The following is a 24,728-nucleotide window of genomic DNA, read 5'->3' as shown; positions in this document are numbered from 1 at the left end:
CTTTCTGCCACAAAATTTTAACTACCCTCCCTGGCTTCTGGAACTACGAACAACTGAAACACCAATAGAAAGTCTTCGCGCTGGAAATGAAGTACCAGCCGTTGCAGCGATGCAGCTGGCTTCACATCATCTCTTTGAAAGTTACCAAGACTTCGTTCATCTGTACACTGATGTCTCCATCATAACAGCAAGTTCATCATCAGCATTGATCACTCCAGAGCTGCACGAAGAATGTCCTTGTTGACTGGGTCATGTTTCCTCTTCAACGACGTTGGAACTTGCATCCATTTTACCACCAGCCAGGGGCTTCACCAAAATGTCAAAGGCACCAAGAACTGACGGCGTCATCACCGATTCCTTGAGGGTTCTTACACGAGTTGAAAATGTCTACTTCGGGACAAATAGACACACGTGCAACCATACGCTCTACTAAAAAAACTTACTAAAGCTACAGCGTTGAAACAAGATGTGGTATTCCAGTGGGTTCCAAGGGACGGCGGAATCAAAGGGAATGCAATGGCGGATGTGTTGACAAAAGCAGCTCACGAAAATTCGGAAAGACGCTTTATTCTCATATTCCAGTTATACACCCGGCGCATCTTACGAGGTCTCAAACGAAAACTGTGTGTGTTGAACTGGTCCACAGAGAGCACAAAAGAAGCGATCATATATGCAGTTCACCTACATCCCGAGTACCAGCTAGACCCTCAGCTTCCACGACGCATCGACACCTTCTTGCATCGTCTCCACCACGGAACTGCTTACACCAAGCACTTCTTATTCCGTATTAAGCTTGTGATCTCTTCAATATGTTCGTGCGGTGACGACGACGATGATGTATGCCAACTACTACTCGATTGTCCCGAGCACACCACAGATAGACACAGCACCTTGAACAAGTGACTCTCATCAACCTTTCTCAGTTGCCAAGGTGTTAGGCGCATGGCCTTCATATGCGTATCAAACACCTATGAAAGCACTCCAACGCTTTTTAAGACGCCGGTATTTCTGGCGATTATTGACTACTGCGTAGCCAATAATTGGCTCATTCGTGCATTTAAACCATCTACACCAGACATCCATGGACGTCGCTGCAAATGGAAACTTCTAGAGAGACACTTTCACTCTTAGTGTGTAAGAGGTCTCTCTCTCTCTCCTTCTTCTTTTTCACTTTTTTTAATTTTTATCCTATATTATCGACCAAGCGAAAAGGGGTAGCCGTAGCCAGCAAGCGGCGACAACTCCTCTGATTATTATTATCTTATAAATAAAAAAAGAGGGCATGAGATTTGAAGCTTCGGCTTTCTCCTCGGTGTTCGGATTAGGCATCGGATTAGGATGAGTCTTGGGAACGTGCGTGTTGCTCGCGACGGGAAAAAAAATCCTCCCGGTTGTACAGGCGTCCTTCGGACAGCAATCAGGTGCTCGGGGTGCTGACTCTTGCGAAAAGGTAACAAGCCAGCAAGGAGGGGGGGGGGGGCACACTCGAGGTTCTGCATGCAAATCACGAAGTGCGCCGCAACATCGAGAGGAACGCCTCTCGAATCTTGTAAGAGCAGCTCGGTGCGAACCGGCCGTGAGACATTCGACGCCGCGGGCTGCGACGGACGACTCGGTGCACAATCGAAATCCGCTGATGCGTGCAACGCTGAAAAGAGAGTGTACGCCCCTTTATTTCTTTTTTGTTTGTTTGTTCGTTGTCCTTATTTCGAGACTTGCGGAGTTGTGACGCAACCAAAAGCGTTCTTTTTTTTTTTTCCTCGCTGAGGATTTGGCCGCTCCTTTCACAACCGAAAGGGGTTCGAGTGAAGACTGAGGAGGTAGCTTAAAGGCTCGCTGCTGCTACCGTATGGAGTTCCGGAAGAAAAAAAAAAAAGATTCGGAAGATCGCACAACTGTCGCTTCTAGCACTTACGCAGAAACGTTGCGAAACGAGATGCAAAGGGTGCGGATTTCGGAATCAAGAAAGAGCGACCGTTGTTGCGAAGGGCATAAGTGCATGTTTTTAGAGGCTGCGCAGATTTGTAGCTTCGCGCTATGCGCGCGTAGCCGTGAACGTCGTGGCCATTTCCAGGCTACAGGGGCTCTTTCTGCTTCTTCGACGGGCGTCTCGTCGCTCTCACATAAATAGCGTCGCACTCGTGCAACTGGTAGTTTGACCTTTGAAAACTGATTTCGTGAGATCTCCTGTAAGGGTCTTTAACGAGTTTTGATTTCTTTGTTACGGTTCCATATTGTAGCCTAAAGCGACGAAACATTTCGAGATGCACAACTAAAAGAAATCTAATTTTCAATTCACGATGCTCCTGTTAGTTCTTTCCCCATGGTGGCCCGCCCCCTAAAAAAGATTCATATGGATTTATATGTACGTTTAGTCGCAACCAGAAGATAACAGAGTGTGAGTGTTCTTTCTTTTTGTAATTGCTTACTTCTGGCTGTCAAGTCGTGACAAAGCAAATCTCTAGTCTTCGGATTAATCAACGTTCTAACGACCTTCGAACATCACAACGGCGCCCGCCGGATGAACGTTGCACAACCAGGCGACTTGATTGCAGCCATCAACACATAGCAAACAAGGCCGCATTCGCGTTTTAATGTTCTATGTCGTCCGAACTCCCATGTTTCTGAAACTCACCGAAGGGTTAGTGGCTTGCCAGTTTGCTATCTTGCCACGTCAGAGGCCCGCAGTAGAGGCTCTAATCGCCTAAATAAAGTTGAATTTCTCTACATCTCGCTGCATCCCGCTTAGGCAAGGCCTCGCTGACTTGAACGAGGAGGGAAGGCAAACGGTCATTTCTTGCTCCTTGCTGATCGCTGGTTAGAGCGATATTCCCGGTGTAAACATCTAATCAATGATCGCATCTGTTGTGAATTTCCATCTGCTTTGACGTTCCGTACTCAAACGATATATCAAACAGCCGCAAAAGCCATCGAGCCATCTCGTGCGACTCCTTTTCAGCGCTCTCGTGTCGTTAACAAGAGGCAACCTGCAGAACGCTTCGCGCCCGCTAGACACAGCTCTCCATAGTGAACATATATTCCGCAGCCGCAGATGCGCATCGAACGGCCAAGGCCGTGCGCAAATTAAACGCAACGTACAAGGTATGCATTTTGGCTTGCATGTATTGACGGAATGGACGCGATATTTTCTTTTTCTTTTTTCTTGTACGGCTGTCTTCACCACAAGAGTGCTTGCCTTTCAAATTTTCCGCAGCCGATCATAATCTTTTCTACGTTCCTCTCCGTGACTTCATACGTTCTTCAGATGACCTTTTTGAAGAGTCATTCCAAAGGCTCTTTCTGACGCGGCTCTTGGATTGACAGAGTTTAGTCCAAGCGCTACGTTAAATTTATTACGAGGTCGAATGAGCACTGACTTGTGGGGGGTAAGTTACGTGCTACAAGGTTCATGCGCACTGTACGAGCTGTCGCATCTTTTCCTTTTTTTTCTTACAAAATGAATTTATTTGAAGACATTTGACGCACTCCTATAGATCCGCGAGTGTGGAAGCGGATCAGCTGCTGTAGAAGAAAAAAGGAAGAAAGAAAAATAAAAACTCGGTGCCTTTCCATCCTGTGAAGAAGCATGACGAGCGAAGCTGTGTATGCGGGCGCCTTAATGGCGAACTGCACCACCGCCGTGGGTCGGCTCGAGATTTCCCTATCTTCGGTATCGGCGCACGTATGGGGAGTGCTTAACGCCTGCGTCACTTCCGCCGCAGGTCGGCCCGATAATGCACTATCTTCGGGATTTTTTTTTCTACACGCGGACACTAGTCGTGAAAGTAGCCCTTAACAGCTTCGCTGTAAAATGTTTATAAAAGCGGCAGTGAAATATTCGCTTGTCTTTGAAATGCTGTGACACCATATAATGTATAAAAAACATGGTCGTAGCTAAGGCCAAGGGAAAGAAAGAAAAGAACTTGGCAGTGGAGGGAAATGTGGGCCAGTTAGTCAGGCCGCCTCGTTCAAATGGGAAAGGAACGTAATCCTCGCCTCTTTCGTCCAAAGAATTGGATCAGTTCAGTTTGCAGTTCACGTCGGCAACTAAGGAGATAGCGGCTGCCGGCGCATTCTGTTGGCCCTTCAGATTCTCTAACGTAATCCTTTATGTTTATCGCATCATTCTCTGCTGCTTACCGTCAGACTCGAATAAATTGTTTTACTTCTTTACTGTGTGCGTGTCTGTGTGTGTTTCTAGCACTACCATTTGTTTTTTGAAAGAACACACGTGGCGAATCACTGGATACGAAGGAACGCTGCCATCGCATGCATCAAGCACGGCAAATAGGACGCCGATGTCTCTCTTCGAAGGCTCAATTTGCTTTGTTTTGTATTCTTTCGAATGCGCCAAGACTATGTTAGCACTGAGGATCGTAAGGCCATTTTCAAGAGACCTTAAGGCCCCCTACTCCTTGCAAGCAGTTCAGACGGCTTTCATGGCTTAGTGTCTCCAGCCAGCCTGGCCATCCTGTACGTCTCCATTTCCTGCTCTTCACTCTTCGCTCCGTTAAACCAGCCTTGTGTAAGGTTGAACTTAAGTTGTCTAGCTTTTCTTTAAATTTCTTAGCGGCTCAATTTGCTCATAACGATGATGGGGACAAGAAGAAAAAGAAACGTATCGCCGTCACTGTTTTCAACAGAAGGAAAAGAGAAGTCGGTAATGGTCCTTTTATTTCATTCTTAGTTCCTACGCTCATTATGCTATACAAATATGCATTATACAAATATTACGGCCAATATTTCTCGTCGCATGTGTAAAAGTTGTCTTCGTAAGCTACGACACTTGTTCAGGTGTCGTGACTTGCCCTGACAACTAAGACTAAGTGGATGTGATGGGTTTGTTTTGCACTGTGCTCTTTCTTAGCAGGTGCATACCTTCTATCGAAAGTGTTCTCCTTTACTATGCAACCAGACACACCGGTAGTTGTCAACACAGTGCTGCCATCAACGAAACCGGTCTGGGCCACCACTTTACTAAATAGAAGTGTAGCCCTTTTGAAATGGCAAAGTCACGTCTTTTTCAGCTGCGGTGGAGAAAGGAATTATTCGACATTTGCTGTACAGTTACTAGCACTGTCCTCGTCCTAAAATTGCAGCCTTTATCTTTCCACCACCTCTCCCTCATAAGGTGAGGCTTATCGGCCAATTTTGGCAACTTTTACAAAATGGGTCTTTAAAAAAATCCGCTGTTGTTAGTGATGCCTTACAAAAAAATTAAATAGATGGGTATTAATTATTGAAATCTACAAGGCAGATAAGAAGCCTAATGGCTGTACACTTTTTTTTGTTATTGCCTGCAAAGTGCCTCCAATGAGAAATACGACAGCTTACGGGTCTAAAGCAATTCACTAAAAAAACTTTTCAGTGACATGAGTCAGTATGCAGTCGATATATTTCATATGCACGAAGGAATATATATATAAGAAATGGGGTTTCTAAGAAGCCCATAGGAAAACAATATATGAATGACTAATTTGCGCTTTATAATGATATTCACATTTTAGCATCGGAAAGCACGACAGTTGACCCACAGGGGGAAAAGGAAAACGCTTTTAGAAAAAAAAAAGAGAAATATAGTTTTTACATACGTTAACTGCGTACTCGCATGCATGCATATTCGCATACGTTCGCATACATGCATACTCGAAGAGGTGGAAGGAACAGTGTATCGAACAGTGAGGATACGACAACAAGAAAAAATAAATGAGAGCTTGTTCTGTCGGCTCCGTGGCACTTTCCGCATCTGTGGAGTAATCTGTTGTGTAAACTGTCCAGATAACGTGCCGTCAGGTTAGTCCTAGCGACACTGAACTGCCCACCGTACACTTTGCTCATCGTGCGTGCGTCGCATTCTGCGCAGCCTGCAACCTGATCAGCTCGGGCGTGGTGGCCATGTTCGGGCCCAACGATCCGATGATTGGCGCGCACATCCAGTCCCTCTCGGACTCGCTGGACATCCCACACATTGAGAGCCGACTGGACCTCGAGCCTGACGTCAAGGACTGCTCCGTGAACCTGCACCCGGACCCTCAGATCACCGGCAAGTCGATGCGAGACCTGGTCCAGTACCTCAACTGGACGCGCATCGCGGTCCTCTACCAGGACGACATCTGTGAGTCGAACCACGCTAGCAGTTTCTCGTGTCACGCGCGCAACTTTGCCGGTGTTTAGAACGCGGACACAGCTGCGAGCAGCAGGAGCGCAGATGTGTGTCAGCACGACGCTCGTGCAAGCTGCCCTTGACTTCGCTGCACGGTCGATTGAGACGGAGCGTGAGCGTGGCAGATAAAGGCAGATAAAGCGGAATAAACGAAGTCGCAAGAATGTTCCAAGCCGCAAGCGCGAAGTAAAGCCATCAATCCCATGATGGCTGAACGATCGCAGCGCCTGAGTTTCTTGTAGTAATCATTGTAGGAAACTCTATGTGCCCGAGATATGCAAATATTTAACTGTGGCGATCGTAATTGTGACGAGCGGGCATGCATTACGCTCGAAGGGGTCAGCAGCTAGGAACAATCGCCAAGCTTGGGCCTTCATCATATTGACTTATCTCTTGGTTTGCGAGTGGAGTTACCATGGATGGTAATAATCGAGGAGATGACATTACTGTCACGAAGCCGGCCTTCGACAGCAGACTTTCCGTGAAATCATCCCCTTCGTTTTTTTTTTCTCTCCCTCCAAATGTCGACCCAACACGCGACACAGCTCGGTGGACTCAGTCCATTATGCTTGCTTCACGCTTGGTTTTAATTGACGCAAAATTGCTTGGGTCCCTTGCCAACCGCTCGACGCACATTTTGTCCCGATATGATTGAGCAACTTCGCTCGTAGATTGCAGCACATGCATTTATCATCTTCGTTGCGGCGTGCAAATGCGGCAGCCGCACATTGCTGTCGTCCGCGTTGCCTTTTCAGAAGAGTGCGTGCTGTGCTTGGCTAGCGCGGCGGTGGAAGACACTAAAAATAACCACGACATGATCACGTGTTGGGCCAACTCTCTTGGCTTCAAGTGGGTGGCGCAACGCTACTTTCTACTTCTTTCATTCATCCATGGCCTTTTCATTTATTTCGCTTTCATTTCGGCCGTTGTCAGCAGCGCCAGAGGGGTAACTGAGAGTTGCAGTGCTGTATGGTCGACGCTGGGAGCCTATGTGCACCAAAGATGTAATGATCACGAACAGCGGGGTTTTCACCTCTTCAATCTACCACAGGTGGCAGTTTGCACGGAAGATGTCGCTTGTTGGTAAAACGGTTGCTTCAGGTTTGCTTACTGCAGTACCAGCCGTAGCATTTTACATTTAGTTACGACAATCACATGGGACCGTTTGAATCTGCTTGACCTTTCATATGCTTGTTCATTCCCGGGCCAAGTAATCTAGACACTTCTCTCTTCTAGAAAAAACTGCGCCTCTTCATTTACCTACAATGCGAAAGAAAATAACGCATCGAACAACGTAGAAGTATTTTTGAAATACCATGAAAAGGCAAATATAATGCGCACAAAATAAGATCGCGTTACATCTAGCGCCCAATCGTGAGACGTAATGCAATTTTCTTGCCTTCTCCTTGCGATGCGAATACTGCCAACTGCATTGCACATATTTGTGAACGAAATAACGAACGAACAATCAAACGGACGAGCGAGCGAACGAAGGAAAAAGTAAATAAAAAAACCAAACAAATTGGCCAAATTTTTTATTATACTTTACTAGGATACTTTGATACGCTCTAAGTCGAGTAACAAATATAACCTCTCGTCACATGTATTGTGCGCTTTTGTCTGCGCCTTCAGCTAGTAGAAAACACCGCAAGTGTGTCTCTAAGCATTGTCGTCGTCTGTGGCTACTGGGAATGTAACATGCTGCTCTCTATTTCTCTCTCGCCTGAATTCGCAGCACTCATCAGCCTCCAGGAGCTGGTGCGGCCGTTTCCACCCAAGAACGTGCAGTACCTCTTTCGAAGAGCAGAGAACTTCACAGCGACGCTGATGGACATCAAGAGCCGCGGGATCTACAGCATGATTATTGACGTGCGACCCGAAAACCTCACCGCTTTCCTCAGAGCGGTACGCGCACCTGCGTTATTTACGCAAGCGTCTCTGTACATTCCTTCAGTAAATGACGAGCCTAAAGTTTAGGTGACATCGTAATAACTGCAGTTGTAACACTGAGCATTACATACTAAAGTGTCCCGAATTTTAAGCAGGGCGTAAAAAATTAATATATAAGCTCGAGCGCGAAACATTACCACGCCCAAATGCAAGTGATATTTTGTTCCCGCGAGGACATCGGATGTTCAGGAGGGAGGTGCTTCGGCGCTTCCTAAAGTTCTGCGATACAGGGTTGGGAAGTGAATGGCGAGCCGTATGGGTCGTCGTGGTTTGGAAAACGCGCAACCCATTGGACTCCGTGTCAACATGTTTTGTTGCCTGGTTTTAATTGCACTGCGAAGTGCTTCAGACCGTGTCGCGATGGACAGGTGGCGTTAAGGCTGAGCAGTTGCCGGCAACTTTTGCAAGGCTAGGTTCACCTGCAGCAAGCAACACCCCTCGCCCTCCTCCCCTTCCTGCAGCGGACTTAAAGAATCGGACCAGTTAACATTAACAAAACATGAAAACGTTCCTGCAGAACGGTATCATGTTCGATTGAATGACTTGATGGGTTAAGTCCTGCGAAGAAGAGAGCCAGAAAAAAAGGGTATAGGCAGGGACGTTAGTCAGAGCGGAAGATCCGGTTTGCTAGTATACGCTGGGGAGAGGAGGGAGGGAGAGTTAAAGTCACACGGAAGTAGGTGCACATCGCAGTCTAGCTGCATAGGAGAGCCAGTGACTCAGTTTTGCTGAGTCTGTTTTTATTTCACTTCAAGGGAACAAAATACCAGGGCTGATGACATCTTAGTGGTGATAACAAGACATGCAAATAGCAAGAAGCATAGAGGCAAGGAAAGGCAAAGAAATATTCGCTGTAGTAGCTTGCGCGCAGGGCAATGCGTTAAGATTGCGGTTTAGCGAAATGCACTCAAACTGTGTTCAGACGTCTTCACAGTTCCGTAAGCGCCAGCATGTGTGCACCTGCGCAACGTTCAGTGATTAATTTTAAGCCGAAATAACCAAATGGTTCAAGTGCTGGCGCTGTTCAACATTTTGCAATCATTTGTACATATCGAGCTCACTAAAGTCAGCAGTCGCAAGAACAAATTACTGTATAAGCCAGGATAGGGCTGACTATGAAGTTAAAACAAGAAAAATATAGGAAGGCAGCCACTCTAGGTGTAGGATGTCGTGAGATAGCGTGCTGCATAGAAGTAGAAAAAACTTGAGCGGGTAAAATTATATTGGAGGACCCAACTAATTCTAGCTGTAGTTTTCACCGCAATAGAACCTGCAGTAAAATGTGTCTAGTTCAAGCGGCTGGAGAGATGAAAGCGCTGTTCACAAACTTTCGTTCGAAAATAGCAACCCCCCGTAGAAACGAGGCACATATCATAAACGAAATTAGGCGGCGTATCTGGATCCTTATTTACGAAGCGGTCTGCGTTTTTGTACAGGTGTTCGTAGTCCCAATCAGCAACTAATTATAAAATTGAACACGTTATTGGCGAAGGCAGCCGGTGAACGATATCCAGCACTTAACAAAAAAAGAAAGCGTTGTCCTTGACTAAGAGTGTAGTAAAACATACTCCAAACGGGCGCTAATATCTGAGCACGATGTCACTTCAATGAATATAAATAAGCGACATTAGCCTAACCAGGTCCGTGTACTGGGAAGCTTCGTTAGAAGGATCAGGATTAGCACAGACGTTGGTGTAAAGAATATGAAAACAACAAAGAACCATGATACACGTGTGCCCACTCTACGCCTACACTTTCTGAGCTCGCTCCTAGTTGTTTTCGTTTATTTTAGGCGACAACCACGAATACCGACTCCTCTCTGTGGACGTAAACACAGTGGGCCAGTCATTGCTTGCGACCTCGCCCTCCGATCAAAAAAAAAGAAAGAAAGAAAGAAAGAAAGAAAGAAAGAAGAAAAAACAAACCAAAAATAAACAAGGCAACTTAATTTGGCATTCCGGACACCATACGGCGTCTGTTAATTGCCCCCGAATCGCCCTGCCTTTTTTTTAATTTTTGCGCTTTGTTCTTCAATCGTAGGCGTGTGTCGGTCGCATTAGTCACGCATGCGCCGTCAGGAGCGTGCATTTAACTTTCACACTTGGGAAAACTGGAAGCGAGAAACCTTACTGGCCTGTGGCTTGAGCACTTCGCTTCGCTTTAACCTCCCATGTTTTCACTCACGCCCGCTCCACCCGCCTCCCTTCTCCCTCTCTCTTTTACTACGTACTCCCTCCGATGCTCTGCCTTCTTTCTTGCAAAACTGCGCCTTTAGAATCCCATCTACAGCAGCGCAGGCTTGCTTCATACGCGAGCCGCTCTCTTCTATTCTGTTCTTCTCTACGCAGCCAGCAATTAGGACGGCAGTCGTTAGGTTAATTAGGCGTTTTCTCTCCACGCCGTCTTTCTTTCTCGCAACGACGACAGTCTCCAAGCGAAACTTCCTAACAGCGCTGTGACTTTATTGCGTCCACGTATGCTGCCCGCGTTTCGTTTTTCTCGTCCCTCCCCCATCTGCCCCCCCCCCCCCACACACACACAACGCGAGCCTGGCCATTGACGAGATCAATTGAGCGCACTCAGGTCTCGTACCCGCTGCTCGAGTGGGAAGCGCGGCTCTTTGAAGCAACCGCGCTCCGCTGCCAAACGGGCTTCTCGAAGAATCACGAAAGGCGGCCACCGGCGGGGCAACCGAGTTGTTCTTGAAGCACCTAGGGCAACCGCACTCCTCGAAGAAATCGGTCCTGTGATTCCGGATAATTTCTTCTTATTTCAGCTTCGATGGAAGTTTTTCATTGCTCTTGAAAAGCCCATTCGCTCGGCTCTATAAGCATCCTCGTTTTCATTCAACTGGAGCTTCTACGCAACTTCGGCTTTTAACTTTATCTTTACCCTCCGCAGTGGCTAAGTAGATTTGGCCTTCTGATGGTGACACGAGCAAGTGGGATCGATTGAAAGACGCCACCGCCGCGCCCCTATGGGTGCCGCGTGCAAAAGCGCCCCTGTATTTCTTTGTGGGTGAACTTTACAGGGACCCTGAAACGATTTTGACGATTTTGTGTAAACGTACTGATTCGTTAGGGTATACGTCCTTCAGATCGTCATTTGACACATCTAAATGCTCCGCGTAAAGCGTGTAATTTATTATAAGATTTTCAAAATGTGCATCGCTACCGACCGCAGCCCCCTTGAGTTTTCAGCTGCCCCTGACTAAGTGACGCGAGGTGATCATATGACGCCATTAGGGCGAGCTATTCGACCGGCTGCCCAGGGTGCGTCATGGATAATTTTTCCGACTTAATGGGGACAAATGTTGTTCGTAATAGTTGGAATGCTAGTTAATTTGTTTCTATAAAAAAGTAAGTAACAGAGAATGCAAAAGGACAGTTTATCACTACACTCAAGCACTTTCGGCACTCAACAAGTGTCGTCTGCTTGTGTTACAACGTGCTCCTGTTTGACGTGAACTGCGCGGTCAGTGTTGGTCTCTAGCTTTCTTTTCGGGAGCACCGACTATTCAGCAAGAAATTCAGTTTTGTTCGACATATTAATGCCTAATTAAAGCCCGGAAATTGTTTGACTAATCCCGAAGGGCTAATTGCAGAATTGTAATAGAAAAGTTTGGAATAGCTTTACGTTATAGCGCCTTTAATAACAGCAATATTAGCTCTTTGTTTGGCTGATTAGGTTCTGCGCCACCAGATGGCGTTCAGACCGATCAGGCCGCTCATGTACGTCTGCGCTAAAGCTCCTTCATCACAGCAATTGTAATATGGCGGGCCTTTAGTTTACGCCTACACCCATCCGTCAAAACGCCCAGCTCACCTGTGGTTACCGGAATACCGGACACGCTTGGCGCTGCGACAGAATGCTCGCAACGCACGCTCCTTCAATAGCTCTCACTTGGGATCGACTCCCAGGTGGCTAGCTGAGAAATTTGAGGCCTAGCGCTCTGGCTTCAAGACAACCGGAAGTAGACGACACTATGCTCAGCTCGACCAGTGAAGGCGGAGCTTAGCCTCGATGACTCGGCGAACGAGTTGAGGAGAAAAAGCATGGGTATGGAGGAGGGTAACTTGTAATCGTCAGTAGATCTCCTTAACATGAGATGCTTCACACAAATTGTAGTGGGAATGTTTTACTGTCACTGTACGCTACGCGTCTACAAAATTTGTCCGAACCGTTTCAGGGACCCTTTAAGAAGAGCAGGCCATCGAAATTTACAGAGTCCAGATTCATTCATTCATTCATTCATTCATTCATCCAAAGTTCTTTGTACAGGGTGAATTTGCTGGTCAATCTAAACACGCAGTGCTTTTAGAATGACCAGGCAGTTGGTGCAACAACGTATTAAATTCATATTACCACAATTAATACATTCTCTCGCATATATACACTGAACACCGTCCAGTGCATGAAACGAAAGATAACAAGCATTTTGAGTTCGTTTTTTCATTACACAATGTTGTCAAGAAAAACATCAAAGTTGAAACAAATCCAAAACGTCAAAGCGATACATAAATACACCAGTCACTTACAGGACTACAACTCAATTCTTCAAAGTGCTGAATTCAAAATTATACACAGGTATCGAAGCAAGAACATAAACAAACGATCTGTGGCGTTATACAATAGCTCATGCTGCAAATGCAGGACGGAAAACCCCATTGGATGACGTTAATATTATGTCTGAATTGGCATCTCAGCAGTCAGCCTGAGTGCCATCAGCGGCAGTAGAGTCTGCACCATAGGTCTTTGCTGAACTTTATTGAAGGAAACAAGCTATAAATTTACATATAAGATCATTTCCTCGTATTATGCCCCGTGCAAATTTTCTAATTACAAGAAAGAAAAGAAAATATTCTAATGTTTGTTTATTGAGGTCTCCTTTCGATGTGTCAGTGTATAAACTCCTGTGTTGCATCGCTTAATTATTTACTGAAACGCGACTATTTTGCTCATCGGGCATCCCAGGGCGGTTCATATGCGATAATTGCAAAGGAATGCAAAAGTAAAAAGGGTGAGGTTACCTTTATAAGAGACGAGCAAATTGCATGGCATTGTTTTTAGCATTTTCCATGTTGACGATGCTAAATATAACATAGCTTATTCTCTTCACGAATTAACTTTCGTGAAGCGCCGAAAACCACAAACACATTGAAGCAGAGAATGTTTGGAGGAAGCCAGCACATAATACTATCCCGCTGCCTTAAACTGCGCGATCCTTCAGCGCTGTAAAATTCCTTGTGTTGAAAGCTTTATAAATGGGACATGGTGTATCTGCTGTCGGAGGAGTTTTCGCTGGTATTTTTACAACTTCCACCCTCTCAGTATTCAATGAGAATATATTTTTTCCTCTTTTCAGATTTTGCAAATCCAGATGAACGACTACAAGTACCACTACCACTTTGCTACTTACGTAAGTACACAGGGAAAACCTGTCACGTGCAACAACTTTAAGCATGCATCACACTGTGTACAAAGCACGGAAGGGCGTGGGGATAACATGATATACATCAGCCATCTTTTTGCGAAGGCATGCATGCATTTCCCAATTCAAGAAGACAAAACACCAAGTTCTTTTTTTTTTAATTTGGCGGGCCGACTGCTTTATGCAGGCACACTTAAACAGACCATCGAACGGAGTAATAAACATTCTGATATGCGAGGGCGAGACAGAAAGTCTGTGCCCTTATTTTTTGCCAAATTGCGGCTGTAAATGCGAAGTCAACAAATCCATTCTCAGCGCTCGATCTTTCTTGGACCGACCCGGCCTTATCTGCCGGTAGCTCCGCGGCACGTCGCTGTTGTCAGTTATTGGAGATGGCGGTTGAGCTTCCTACAATATACTACAAGTTGAGTTTCCTACAATTTTCTAGAGGAAACTCTGGCGCTGCAGCCGTTGACCCACCGTGTGAATGATGGCAAGCACATGCATTTGTCTGATCTTCGTGCTTGTGGATTCAGACGTTCTTGTGGCTTTGTTTATGGTACCTTTTGTGCCTTCGTTGTCATGAATTTCAGGGCAATTTATTCTCTTCCAACTGCCGAAGACGGTTCGAACACGCACAATCGCTACTAATTGCAACAACTGAGCTTGTTCAGGTGGCCAAATCAAAGTGCGCCAAGCGTCTCAAGGCACTGGCACGCCAGCGATAAATTCATGAGGGCGTTTCACATCGCTCGGTGATGCATGCGTCCGTGGCGTAATGATCTCAATATCGGGCTTCTGTGCTAGAGGTCCTGTGTTGGAATGCTGCCGGCGGACAATTGTAATATTGTTTACTGAAGTATTTATTACGCAGCACGTGGTTGAAAATGATGAGTTTACAAAGTCAAAAGGTCGTTTGAAGCCAGAAAGACGAAGTTTATGCAAATCCATGCGCTTCCCATAATTCCCATGCCGGCAAAAGCACTCCCATTGCAGCCCCCGTAGACACTAGCACCAGAGTTCCCTCTAGTGATTATTGTATGAAACTCTATGCCTCACACGTCCACGGCGTACGAGCAACGAAGTGTTATTTGTTTTCTATGGAGAAAGGTACGAACGGCCATCTAAATCCGCCGGGAAATGCACTCCACGTGTGGGGAAGCGTGTGTCGCCTTGACAAGTGTGAGGTGGTGGCGTTGTGAGATTGCGAAAGGGGGCCGCGAAGACTAGCATGGCAATGGACGTTCGGGGAGGCCGCGTGCGTCGCTGGCCACTACAAGGGTATCTCAAATTTAGTGCGGCGATGGGACAAATGTCTGAACCAGCGGGGGGGGGGGGGGGGGGGCTATGTGGAAGAATAGTGTAATGTACCTAGAGCTGTACGTATATTTGTAATTATCCGTATGCGCATTATGGTGGCTAAAACAATACGGGAGAGGACCTTCTGAGTCGCCCTCGTAGAATGATGTATTTTTTTGTACCTTTAACGGAAAAATTGCCGTCATACAGGTCAGCAGACACAATGTGAACTTGAAAATGGCTCGGTGCACACACGTTAGCTTGTAGGTGGCTGCCGAAAAGTTACCTTTGTGTCTATTATTTCAGTTACAGATATGCTGCTTTTAAAGCGAGTATGTCCTCAAAAGATTGCTTTCTGACAACATAAACAGCAGCCACAAAATTCAACGCATAATGATATAATTTCTTGAGGGTCCTTTAAATATGTGTAGAAGTGTAATCCTTCAAATATTCATATTAGCTTTTTGCAACAGGAAAACTTGTAGCAGTGACAGACTATAGTTCGTAAATGTGCTGCTTGGGAGATTAGACTTTCTATTATGCATTTCAATTGCCTAAAATAACTTGCCAAAGTTATCTATGAGAGCACAAAAAGAATCAGAAGTAGTAAGACCATATTTCCTCTAAAATGTAAACATGCGGTTGATTATCAGCTGTCATTTCTGGCGCTGTGACAGAAAGCGTTAAAGCCAAGATTAAAAAGAAAATTACGATGTACTTGTCTCCTGGCAGTCTTGCTACCTTTAAGATGGCCTGTCAGAAATTTGTTCAAGCAGCCACTTACTCAAAGTGGTTGCAGGAGGGGGGGATGACAAGGATTACTCATTTATCAGTAAGCGCACTAATACATACATACATACATACATACATACATACATACGTACATATACACATATATATATATATATATATATATATATATATATATATATATATATATATATATATATATGTATGGTAAGAAACATACATTAACACCAAGGACAATATAAGGGAAATTAATTGCACTTACTAAATGAATTACAGAAATGTTGTCCTTGGTGTCAATGTTTGTGGGCTTCTTATGATATGCGTAATAAAAATCGGGCCCCTCGCTTAACCCCCTTTCCTCTCGGTTATATATATATATATATATATATATATATATATATATATATATATATATATATATAATGCTTCAGATGTTAGCCTGGATGATTGCCTCGCAGGCTAATCGAGATGCTGGGTGGTGTTAGAGTTGTAGGACGATTTCACCGCTGGCATCCAGTTGTAAGGTTTGTACTCGGGCATGAACTATGTGGTAGCGGGCCCATGCCATCGTCCAACTCACTCACGCTTGGGACGTGGTTGTAGGGAGGCACTTGCTCTCATCGAGAACTAGGAGTACAGGATTTATTTACATATTTACATTAAAAGAAGAGGTACATTCGACAGTCAAGCGTGACTCCCAAATGGAGCACGCAAGACGGAGCATACAGCACACCAGCACACAGCTCCAAGCACACTGCTTGTCGAGCACGAGCACACTCTAGCAGCCGACAAACTGCTGCTTAAAAAGCCTCTGTCGTCCATAGATTCCTAGGGGAGGGAAACTGCTGTCCAACCTTCGTCCAATCGGAGAAGTCCACAGTCGTTGGGGCGTAGTCGACCCGCCCTTGAGGGGGAGGGCTCACACACAAACGTACGTACTTTGGATTCCCAGAAACCGAGTTGAGCGGGTCCTCGTAGCCAGCTGATCACGCCTGACCCCAGCCGGCGCCTCTTAATTACAGAGCTGACTTTCTCCGGTAGTCACCACGAGTGTCAGCAGACTGTGGCAAATCCTAGGGCCCGAGGAAAAAGGTACCGCAGACCACCCTTTTGTTAAAGAAGCTCTTCTTGTTGCAAAGAGACCATGAAGGCAACGGCAAATCAACCGCAATGTCCGCCAAACGTGGCCAGCCCTGCTGCCCTCGCCGACTCTGCGAAGAACGCGCATGGTGGATTAACGCTGCCGTGGTCTCCATTTCTCCGAAGAAAGTTCATAGTCGGTTGGCGCTGTCGTCTTCGCCGGTTCTCTGAAGGGTTCCACCACCGCGGGTCGATCGAAGCAGCTGCAGCGGTTGAGATAGCTTTGCAGAGCAGTACCCCTGCAGGCCGATCGTAACAGTGGCAGTCATGATATACACAGTTATCCTATAAACACACAAATAGCAACCTGCCGCGGTTACCCAGTGTCCATGATGCTGGGCTGCTCAGCATGAAGTCACGGGATCGAATACCGGCCGCAAAGGCCGCATTTCGTTGGGGGCGAAATGTGAAAACACCTGTGTACTTAGATTTAGGTGGACGTTAAAGAAACCAAGGTGGTCCAAACTTCCAGAGTCCCCCACTACGGCGTGCCTCATAATCAGATCGTGGTTTCGGCACGTAAAACGCCGTAATCTAATTTTAGTTTTTAACACAAATAGTACATACACTCAGAGGCACACACGTGAGCGATTCAGATATTTGCAATGTTCTCTTGAGATACTTACAATCACGAGCGCACTGAAAACTTCAGCCCTGTTAACTTCGCATGTCCTTCACAATTGTTGCTTTCTTTCTTCTTTCCCCAATTAAGAACGATATTTTTTCTCTATGCGATGTATACAGAACTTGACAAAGTAATCAAGTCGGTGCTGCTTCTTTAATATTTTCAAGTGACGCGCTGCTTGAGTGTGAGGACATTTCGCAGTCAATTTCTCCCGAGCTCAGCATATTTGATACCAGCAAGACTGTATAAGACGCTTAGTTATTCATGAAGAAGCAATACACAAGAATGATAAAATGTTCTGTATATTTGAAAAAAGAATGCGGATGAAGTTTTGCTAGCAACAAAGTTTCACAAATCCTTGAGTCGCCTGCAGAAAATTACTCGTTATTCTAACACACGAAGCTATACAAAAGCATGAATGTGATACCGAACGTGAAGATAGATGATGCGCAAGAACATGATATTGCGCTGCTCTCACGTCAGGGATTATGCTCTGGGATAAGCGGTAAATATTAAATTTCAAATTATATGCATCGCGTTTTTGTTCGAACGTGTCACGTTTTATGAATTACTCTGGCTTCGCATTTGCGATCCCGTGTATCTTCGTCGAATGCATTCAGAAAGTGTACAGAATTGCCATTCCAAAAGTACGCTGTTTCGCATTTCAATCGCTTATAAGCGTTTTTGTACCCTTTGTACAGGACATCGAAGCCTACAACTTAGAAGACTTCCAGTACAACTTCGTCAACATCACTGCTTACCGAATGGTTGACTCGGAAAACCAGACAGTTCGGAACATAATGAGAGACATGGAAAAATTTCAACCGTTCGGGCAGAACATCCTCAACCGTACCAACGTGATAATCGTAAGTACAAGGCTGCCTTTATGTTTGCTGAAGGGAAATGTATAAATATGGTGTGGACGTAGGTGGACTCTCATGATAAGCACTTCGTTGAGCATTTCAACATTAAATCGTTGTGGTACCTAACCATTAAATGCAATATTTATTAATGTTACCTTAGCCCCCGCGTCTTTAAAGTAGCAAACAGTCGTTACGGGTTTGAGTTGTCAGCTCAAGATAGTAACAATATCATAAACAACGCCAAGGCTCCTGGTTCAGTGTAGGTTATTCTTTGGCCCATATCTTACACACTACTTCAACCCAAAGAGTCCTGCCACTTCGTACACATTAGGCGAGCGCCATCGAATAACTTTTCACTTTAATTAGTGTTATGAACATATGCAAACGAACATGTAATTTTTTATTGTGGCGCTGTCACAGCGGTCTACCGGATATTCCTTAATAAAGCGGCCTGTTGAAACAAAATTATTGCCTGTCCTCCGCAATAACCTTGAATGCGTATAAACTTAGGTTTCACCATATGGTAACCAGCCAATTTACACAGAGCTCTTCTGTGGTTTTCAACAAAATTGTATCATGCACCGTGAGTAAGCGGCCTAAGATAGAAGCTAAGTATCTTCTTGTTTTATTATTCTTCAGATTTCGTTACATATATGTCTTATTTTGTTTCAGTAAACATACAAAGGAACAATTATACAGCAACAAAATAAAATCATGCTCATGGCGGTTCCTCTCTAAGCAATGCTTTTTTTTTTACGAGAACAATCTTGTGAGAAGCAACACAGACTATCACCGGTTTTGCGACGAGGGATGTTTTTCTCTTGGAAGCAATCTTGTTTGCGGCGTTGTTGAAGCTACTGTTTACAATGGGAGAATCGTGTTATTAAATACAAAAGGCTTTACGGGAAACTAGCTGCTAAAAATTATTACCATAAGGATTCCCTACAGCTACAACATTGGCTTGCAGTGGCAGAACAGTACCTCGCCAAAATAGTTTTTCTAAAGTTAGGACATTTGTACCTGCTCATTCAAATATCCAATTTTGATGCACGTGCTCCTTATTATCCAAAATACTGAACACTCAAGGAATTGGGCTTTCTCTTGTCCTTGAACCTACCGTTCCTTTCATCGTCTAATTTTGTTCCCACTTCAGCAGAAATATGCGTGCCTTTAAGAATAATTGTCCTATTGCGATTAGAGGTTTAAAAGAAAGAACAAACATACCGTAGTTGCGGCACTCTCGTTTTTAAATAATTCATTCTGTAACCACGCATTCCAAGCAGACATTTAGGTTTGGAGGCGCTAACACGGCCCGGTCATCTGTTGTCCATAGCACTGCCAGCGTAGAGCGCTTCGTTATCGCGAACCCGGGCTTCAAATGAGAATCTCAAATAGAGTCAGAAAGGCAGCATTCTGGATCCATTAATCGAACTCCGCTTCCCTTACAAAGGCCCCGCAGGCACTGTTCGTGCGGTTCGTCATGCTGTCAGTCAGTCTCATTTCCACAAGCCTCTTGAATAACTGCCCTTCGTTTAAACTACCAACAAAAGAAGCCCAGGGGGCTTTCGCACATAACGCTGGCTAGAGTCATGTAATAGAGTTTCAGCGGCAGACTCGGCCAAAATTTTACTTTCACAGAGTGGCCGCCATATGAAAGTTATTGAGCGCCACCAGAATGCGTTTTGAGAAGTCGGCTCTTTCTTCTCTGCTCCGGTTACATGCACACGGCGGTTCCATTTCAACGAAGTTTTTTTAACAGCATCCGTTCTTGCCGAAATGAAAGGTTGGTCGATTATCTCGCAAGATGTCCCTTTCGATGCTCACTGGCACGAGAAATACAAGCAAATTAATAAAATTATAAATGCTGCAGATGATCCGAGGGGTGGGTGCGTGGTTGACTAGTAGATCAAAGTAGGTAAATTGTACGAGAGGCCATATCCAAGCCATTTAGCTGCCATTTTTGTGCACGAAACATTTTTCGCATGTCTTAACTCACTCCTGTGAAGGAATCGTCGAAGAACACCGGATATGCGAGTATTAGACGCTGTTTTATGAAGGTGTGTGAAGAATGCGTTCAAGAAACAATTTTTTTCCAGACATCTGCTTTCCTTTAGTCGTTTTGTATTATGCCTACATACACCACACAAGAAAGCCGTGACATTTTTCGAGTTTGATAGGCCAAGGCTGCGTTAAGCGGGGGTGGACGTTGTGGAAGGCTCTGCGCTGCAGCAGTTATGACATTTCAGCGCTCCACAGATTTCAGTACGCTAGTGACTCACATTTCTTCCTTGTGTAAATGCGCCCACCGGGACCGCGGTTTATCTTTCGACATCCTGCTCGTTGAAGTGGCATCATAGCCTCTAGGCGCGTGTGGATTCGCTACTGCGGCGGTGTTGTAGACACGCTCTGCCTTCGCACCACCCGCAGACGGAACCCGCCCTCATGTTCGACGCTGTGTACGCCTTCGCCCACGGGCTCAACGACCTGCAACGAAGCGCCACGCTGCGCCCGGCCAACGTCTCCTGCGAGGACGAGGTCTCGTGGACCGAAGGCACCAGCCTCTTCAACCTCATCAGCATGGTGAGCGGGGTGCTCAAGCCTACGCTGGCACTAGTGGGCGCGCGCTGACTCAACACCTCTAGTTTAATGTATGTATGTATGTATGTATGTATGTATGTATGTATGTATGTATGTATGTATGTATGTATGTATGTATGTATGTATGTATGTATGTATGTATGTATGTATGTATGTATGTATGTATGTATGTATGTATGTATGTATGTATGTATGTATGTATGTATGTATGTACGTACGTACGTACGTACGTACGTACGTACGTACGTATGTATGTATGTATGTATGTATGTATGTATGTATGTATGTATGTATGTATGTATGTATGTGAAAAATCAAAATTAGTAAATCATTCAAGCAAGTTGAAGCCAGAAAACATACTCCTGTTCCAAATGACAGCATACTGTGCCCAAAGCTGGGTCAAACACTTCATGTTGTAGGCTTAACTTTTTGTTGCGTACCGAAGTTTTCAGTCCTTCCGAGATACGATACAACAGGACGTGTTATAATAAAATGTCAGGCTTGCGTCAAAGGCTACAGTAGCCATTAGAAAAGCGAATTTGTCTACACTACTGAGTATTCCTGCAGTTACGAAAGCAATTTCGTCAAGAAGATAGGAAATTTCCTGTTGGATATTTCACTGTGGTGACTTGCGTTCAGTTCTTCAATCGCAATGTCAAATGATTAAGGCAAAAAAAAAAACTAGGTTTCGAGGGTGTTGCTGTTTATGGGGTTCTCTGTTATTTAAACAATAATTTCTGGCTGTGAACTGCAAAACAACAAACGTCCTAATTAATAATGCGTGCTTGTATTGTCTATTTCGTTAAGTCACTGCTTGCCAAACAAATTGGTTTACTTATAGTTTGCAGATATTGAAATAATTTATTCTCGTTTATTGAAACATTATGCCAGGTTAGCATAAAAAGATTGGCAAAAAAATATAAGTGCTTCGCCAAGCATATTTTGCATTTGTGCACAGGATAACTATTCGCATGACGTGTCCATATGACGTTTGTTCTTGGTTTAATGACCAGTAAACTAAACATATCTAAACCATTGGCACTATCGGTGCTAGTTGAGTTTTCTGCAACCCGAAACCTGTTCTAACTCACGCCATAATTTTTCCCATACAGGTAGATTTTTATGGCCTGACGGGAAACATCCGGTTCAACGAGGGAAACCGGACGAGCCTGAAACTAGATTTGCTCAAGCTCCGCCAGAACTTCTTAGAAAAAGTAAGTCGCACAAGATGGAATCGCGGTGCAGCATCTCTGAATGAGCTACACGAAAATGCTATTTGCAGACTTGCACTACAAGTTTGAGTGGCCAAATGTGCCTTTGCGAGAGTACTTGGACATTTTCAGCCCACTTAAATACCGGGATGTTAACCGAAACAATAATATAACTATTGTACGCCTAGGTACGTGTCCACACTAGTGGTACTGGAGCAACAGTAGGTTCGCTGGATGCTTTAACCAGCGTTGCTATCTAGCACCCGGTGTAGTCCGATTGAACCAACAAGCACTGCGTTTCTCGGCCCTATTGGTTTTACCTTAGACCACGGAATGGCATCTGCACATTTGCGCACTCGTATTCACCTCGTGGACTGGTACAATGTACCTCACATCCCTTTCCTCCCTCTCAAACACACACGCACACGCACACGCACACGCACACACACACACACACACACACACACACACACACACACACACACACACTAGGCTACCAAAAAGCTTTAAAAATGCGCCCGTCTGTTAGGGAAATTAGGGAAATTAGGAAAATTAGGGAAAAACCCAGGTGGTGAGCCCGATTAATCTCAGACCGATTTTTTTTCGCCAAGGCGAAACGGAAAGTTGTTCCGCTTCACCGCAAGCTGCACTAGCATGCAACATTCGATCGTAAAATTTAACATGGCGCCAAAGGTGTCCGCTGCGATGCTGATCGCGGCGATCAGGAACCACCTTGTGCTCTACGATAAGAGTCACCAGCTTTACGGGGACTATATGAGGACACGTCTGTCAGGAGAATTACTTACTCGCGATAGTATTCAACGTCGCAGGACTGGAGATGCGGCAAGAAAGCGTTTACGTGACCGAACTTCGCGCGTTATTGCGAAGCCCGCTGAACCTATGCCAATGCATACGAAAGTTGCAAACTACACGTTGTGTTGCGCGAATTGATCGCTTTTAATGACGAATAGGTCAATGAATGAACGTACCCCTTGAAATGGTGCGAGGAAGAGCGCCATCAGGCGGACAAAACGTGCGCAGACTAGATGGATGTCGGCGAAAGTCCACATCCATCTAGTCAAGTAGGCTTATAATCAAATAGGCTTGTCTTACTCGCAGCAAGGGCAATCATCCATAGCAGATCTCATTTTTTATCTCCCCAAGAGCAGGGAAACCAAGAAGGTTGCGGTACATGCTCTCCAGGAGTTTAAAGAAACAATAGATTGATGAAGGTGTGAGAGACAACGGAAGTACCAGTAAATTTATTTCACTCACGTGTCCCACCACCGTTGAACACCTCCCTAACTTCCACTATGCTATACCGACCATGTCACCTAGTCAATGAGCGTGAGCCCCTATTCCTGATGCCTATGTCTCGAACACTGTCCCCGCATACGACTTTCAAATAAAGGTGCCGTCGCAGCGATGGGGATCGATAACTAAACTCGTGTCTCGTAAGAAAAAGTAGGCTGCTACATTGTTTTCCTCTAATGGTTCCGTTATCCTTCCATTCATTAAGAGCTGTACACATAAAAATTAACGACGAACAATTGGCTACCGACAACGTCGGCTCTAATTGATAGTTTATTGACACCACCCGTAGTTATCACTGCACTGCACCGAGCTAGTTAGGAGGGCAACGGTATAGTTTTATGTGCGGTGACAGCATTTTTTTCTCTTACGCCCTCTTTTTCCACATAGGTAGGTTACCAATGTCATGGAGCAGTGATTTTTACTGACTTTCTCAAGCAACTGAATTTTTTTTTCAGGTAGGTGAATGGTCTACTAGCGATGGCCTCAACATCACAAACCACAATGCCTTCCACGACTTTGGTACCTCCAATATCACGCTTCGAGTGACTACTATAGAGGTGAGTACCGCGTACTGATATTTTTTACTCTTTGGTTTGCTCGTATGGCTGAAAAGGAAAGCTATGCAAGTAAAGTGCTGAGGAATATAAAAACTCCGACACAACATCACAAACTAGGTAAGGGATGTTGTATTCACAGGAGGAAGATGAAATTAATATATTGAAAATAAGGAAGAAGCTAGCCGACTGGTCTTCCTGCTTGCGTCGGGTAGGAGCCCTCAGTCTAGGGCTAACGATGGCTTTCGCAGCCTCCCGGGCCGGCTACATCTGCTGCTGATCCCGCGGGTCCGAACTGGACAGCCCGGCTTCGCACTGCTAACTAGTGGGGTTAGAGATTGGGAGGTTTCTAGCTGCGTAAGAGTGTGACGCTCATTCTGGCTGGTCAGGTGCGCTTTAATTGTTTCTCGTCCAGTCATGTAAATGTCGAGCGCCTCGATTCTAGAGGTGGCTGTGCCGACGGGAATCCACTGGCCTATTTGTACACCTTACGGTTAATGACGTCCACCTTGTCAAATTCTCGTGAGGTCGGTGGGAGTTATATGTCTGCGTAAGCCACTCGGCTGGCTATGAGTACTTGTGGGGGCGTTATTATGTCTTCCCCCTTAAGGTCATGGTGGCGAGATGTGACGGAACCAATTATTCACATCGCATCCGAGACCGTCTGTGTGAGGTGTTGGATGGTGTGGGTCCCCTCTGCCTCTTTCTTTGTGTGGAGGCCACGATGTAAAGACAGCTAGGGAAATGATCTGCCCTTCCAGGAAGTGCGTGATGGGGTGTGTGGTGCTCGTTAGTCTGCCTTTCTGTCTGATGACTAAGAGCTCATAATT

At 45.4% G+C, this 24,728-nt stretch overlaps 1 protein-coding gene across 2 annotated transcripts in view; it reads left to right on the top strand.

Moving 5' to 3' along the window:
- Positions 1 to 24,728, top strand: part of LOC142585540 (glutamate receptor ionotropic, kainate 2) — a 402,961-nt gene that overhangs the window by 358,439 nt on the left and 19,794 nt on the right. For both annotated transcript variants that reach the window (XM_075696357.1, XM_075696356.1), the window contains exons 4-10: positions 5,864 to 6,115; positions 7,899 to 8,068; positions 13,479 to 13,532; positions 18,060 to 18,224; positions 20,649 to 20,801; positions 21,932 to 22,033; positions 23,800 to 23,901. In XM_075696357.1, coding sequence (XP_075552472.1) covers positions 5,864 to 6,115; positions 7,899 to 8,068; positions 13,479 to 13,532; positions 18,060 to 18,224; positions 20,649 to 20,801; positions 21,932 to 22,033; positions 23,800 to 23,901 — 998 coding nt within the window. The remainder of the gene's footprint in view (positions 1 to 5,863; positions 6,116 to 7,898; positions 8,069 to 13,478; positions 13,533 to 18,059; positions 18,225 to 20,648; positions 20,802 to 21,931; positions 22,034 to 23,799; positions 23,902 to 24,728) is intronic.

This window comes from Dermacentor variabilis, chromosome 6 (genome assembly GCF_050947875.1).
Source record: "Dermacentor variabilis isolate Ectoservices chromosome 6, ASM5094787v1, whole genome shotgun sequence".
NCBI lineage: Eukaryota > Metazoa > Arthropoda > Arachnida > Ixodida > Ixodidae > Dermacentor > Dermacentor variabilis.
Note: the sequence above shows the minus strand (reverse complement) of the source record. Positions and strands in the feature narration are given on the sequence as shown.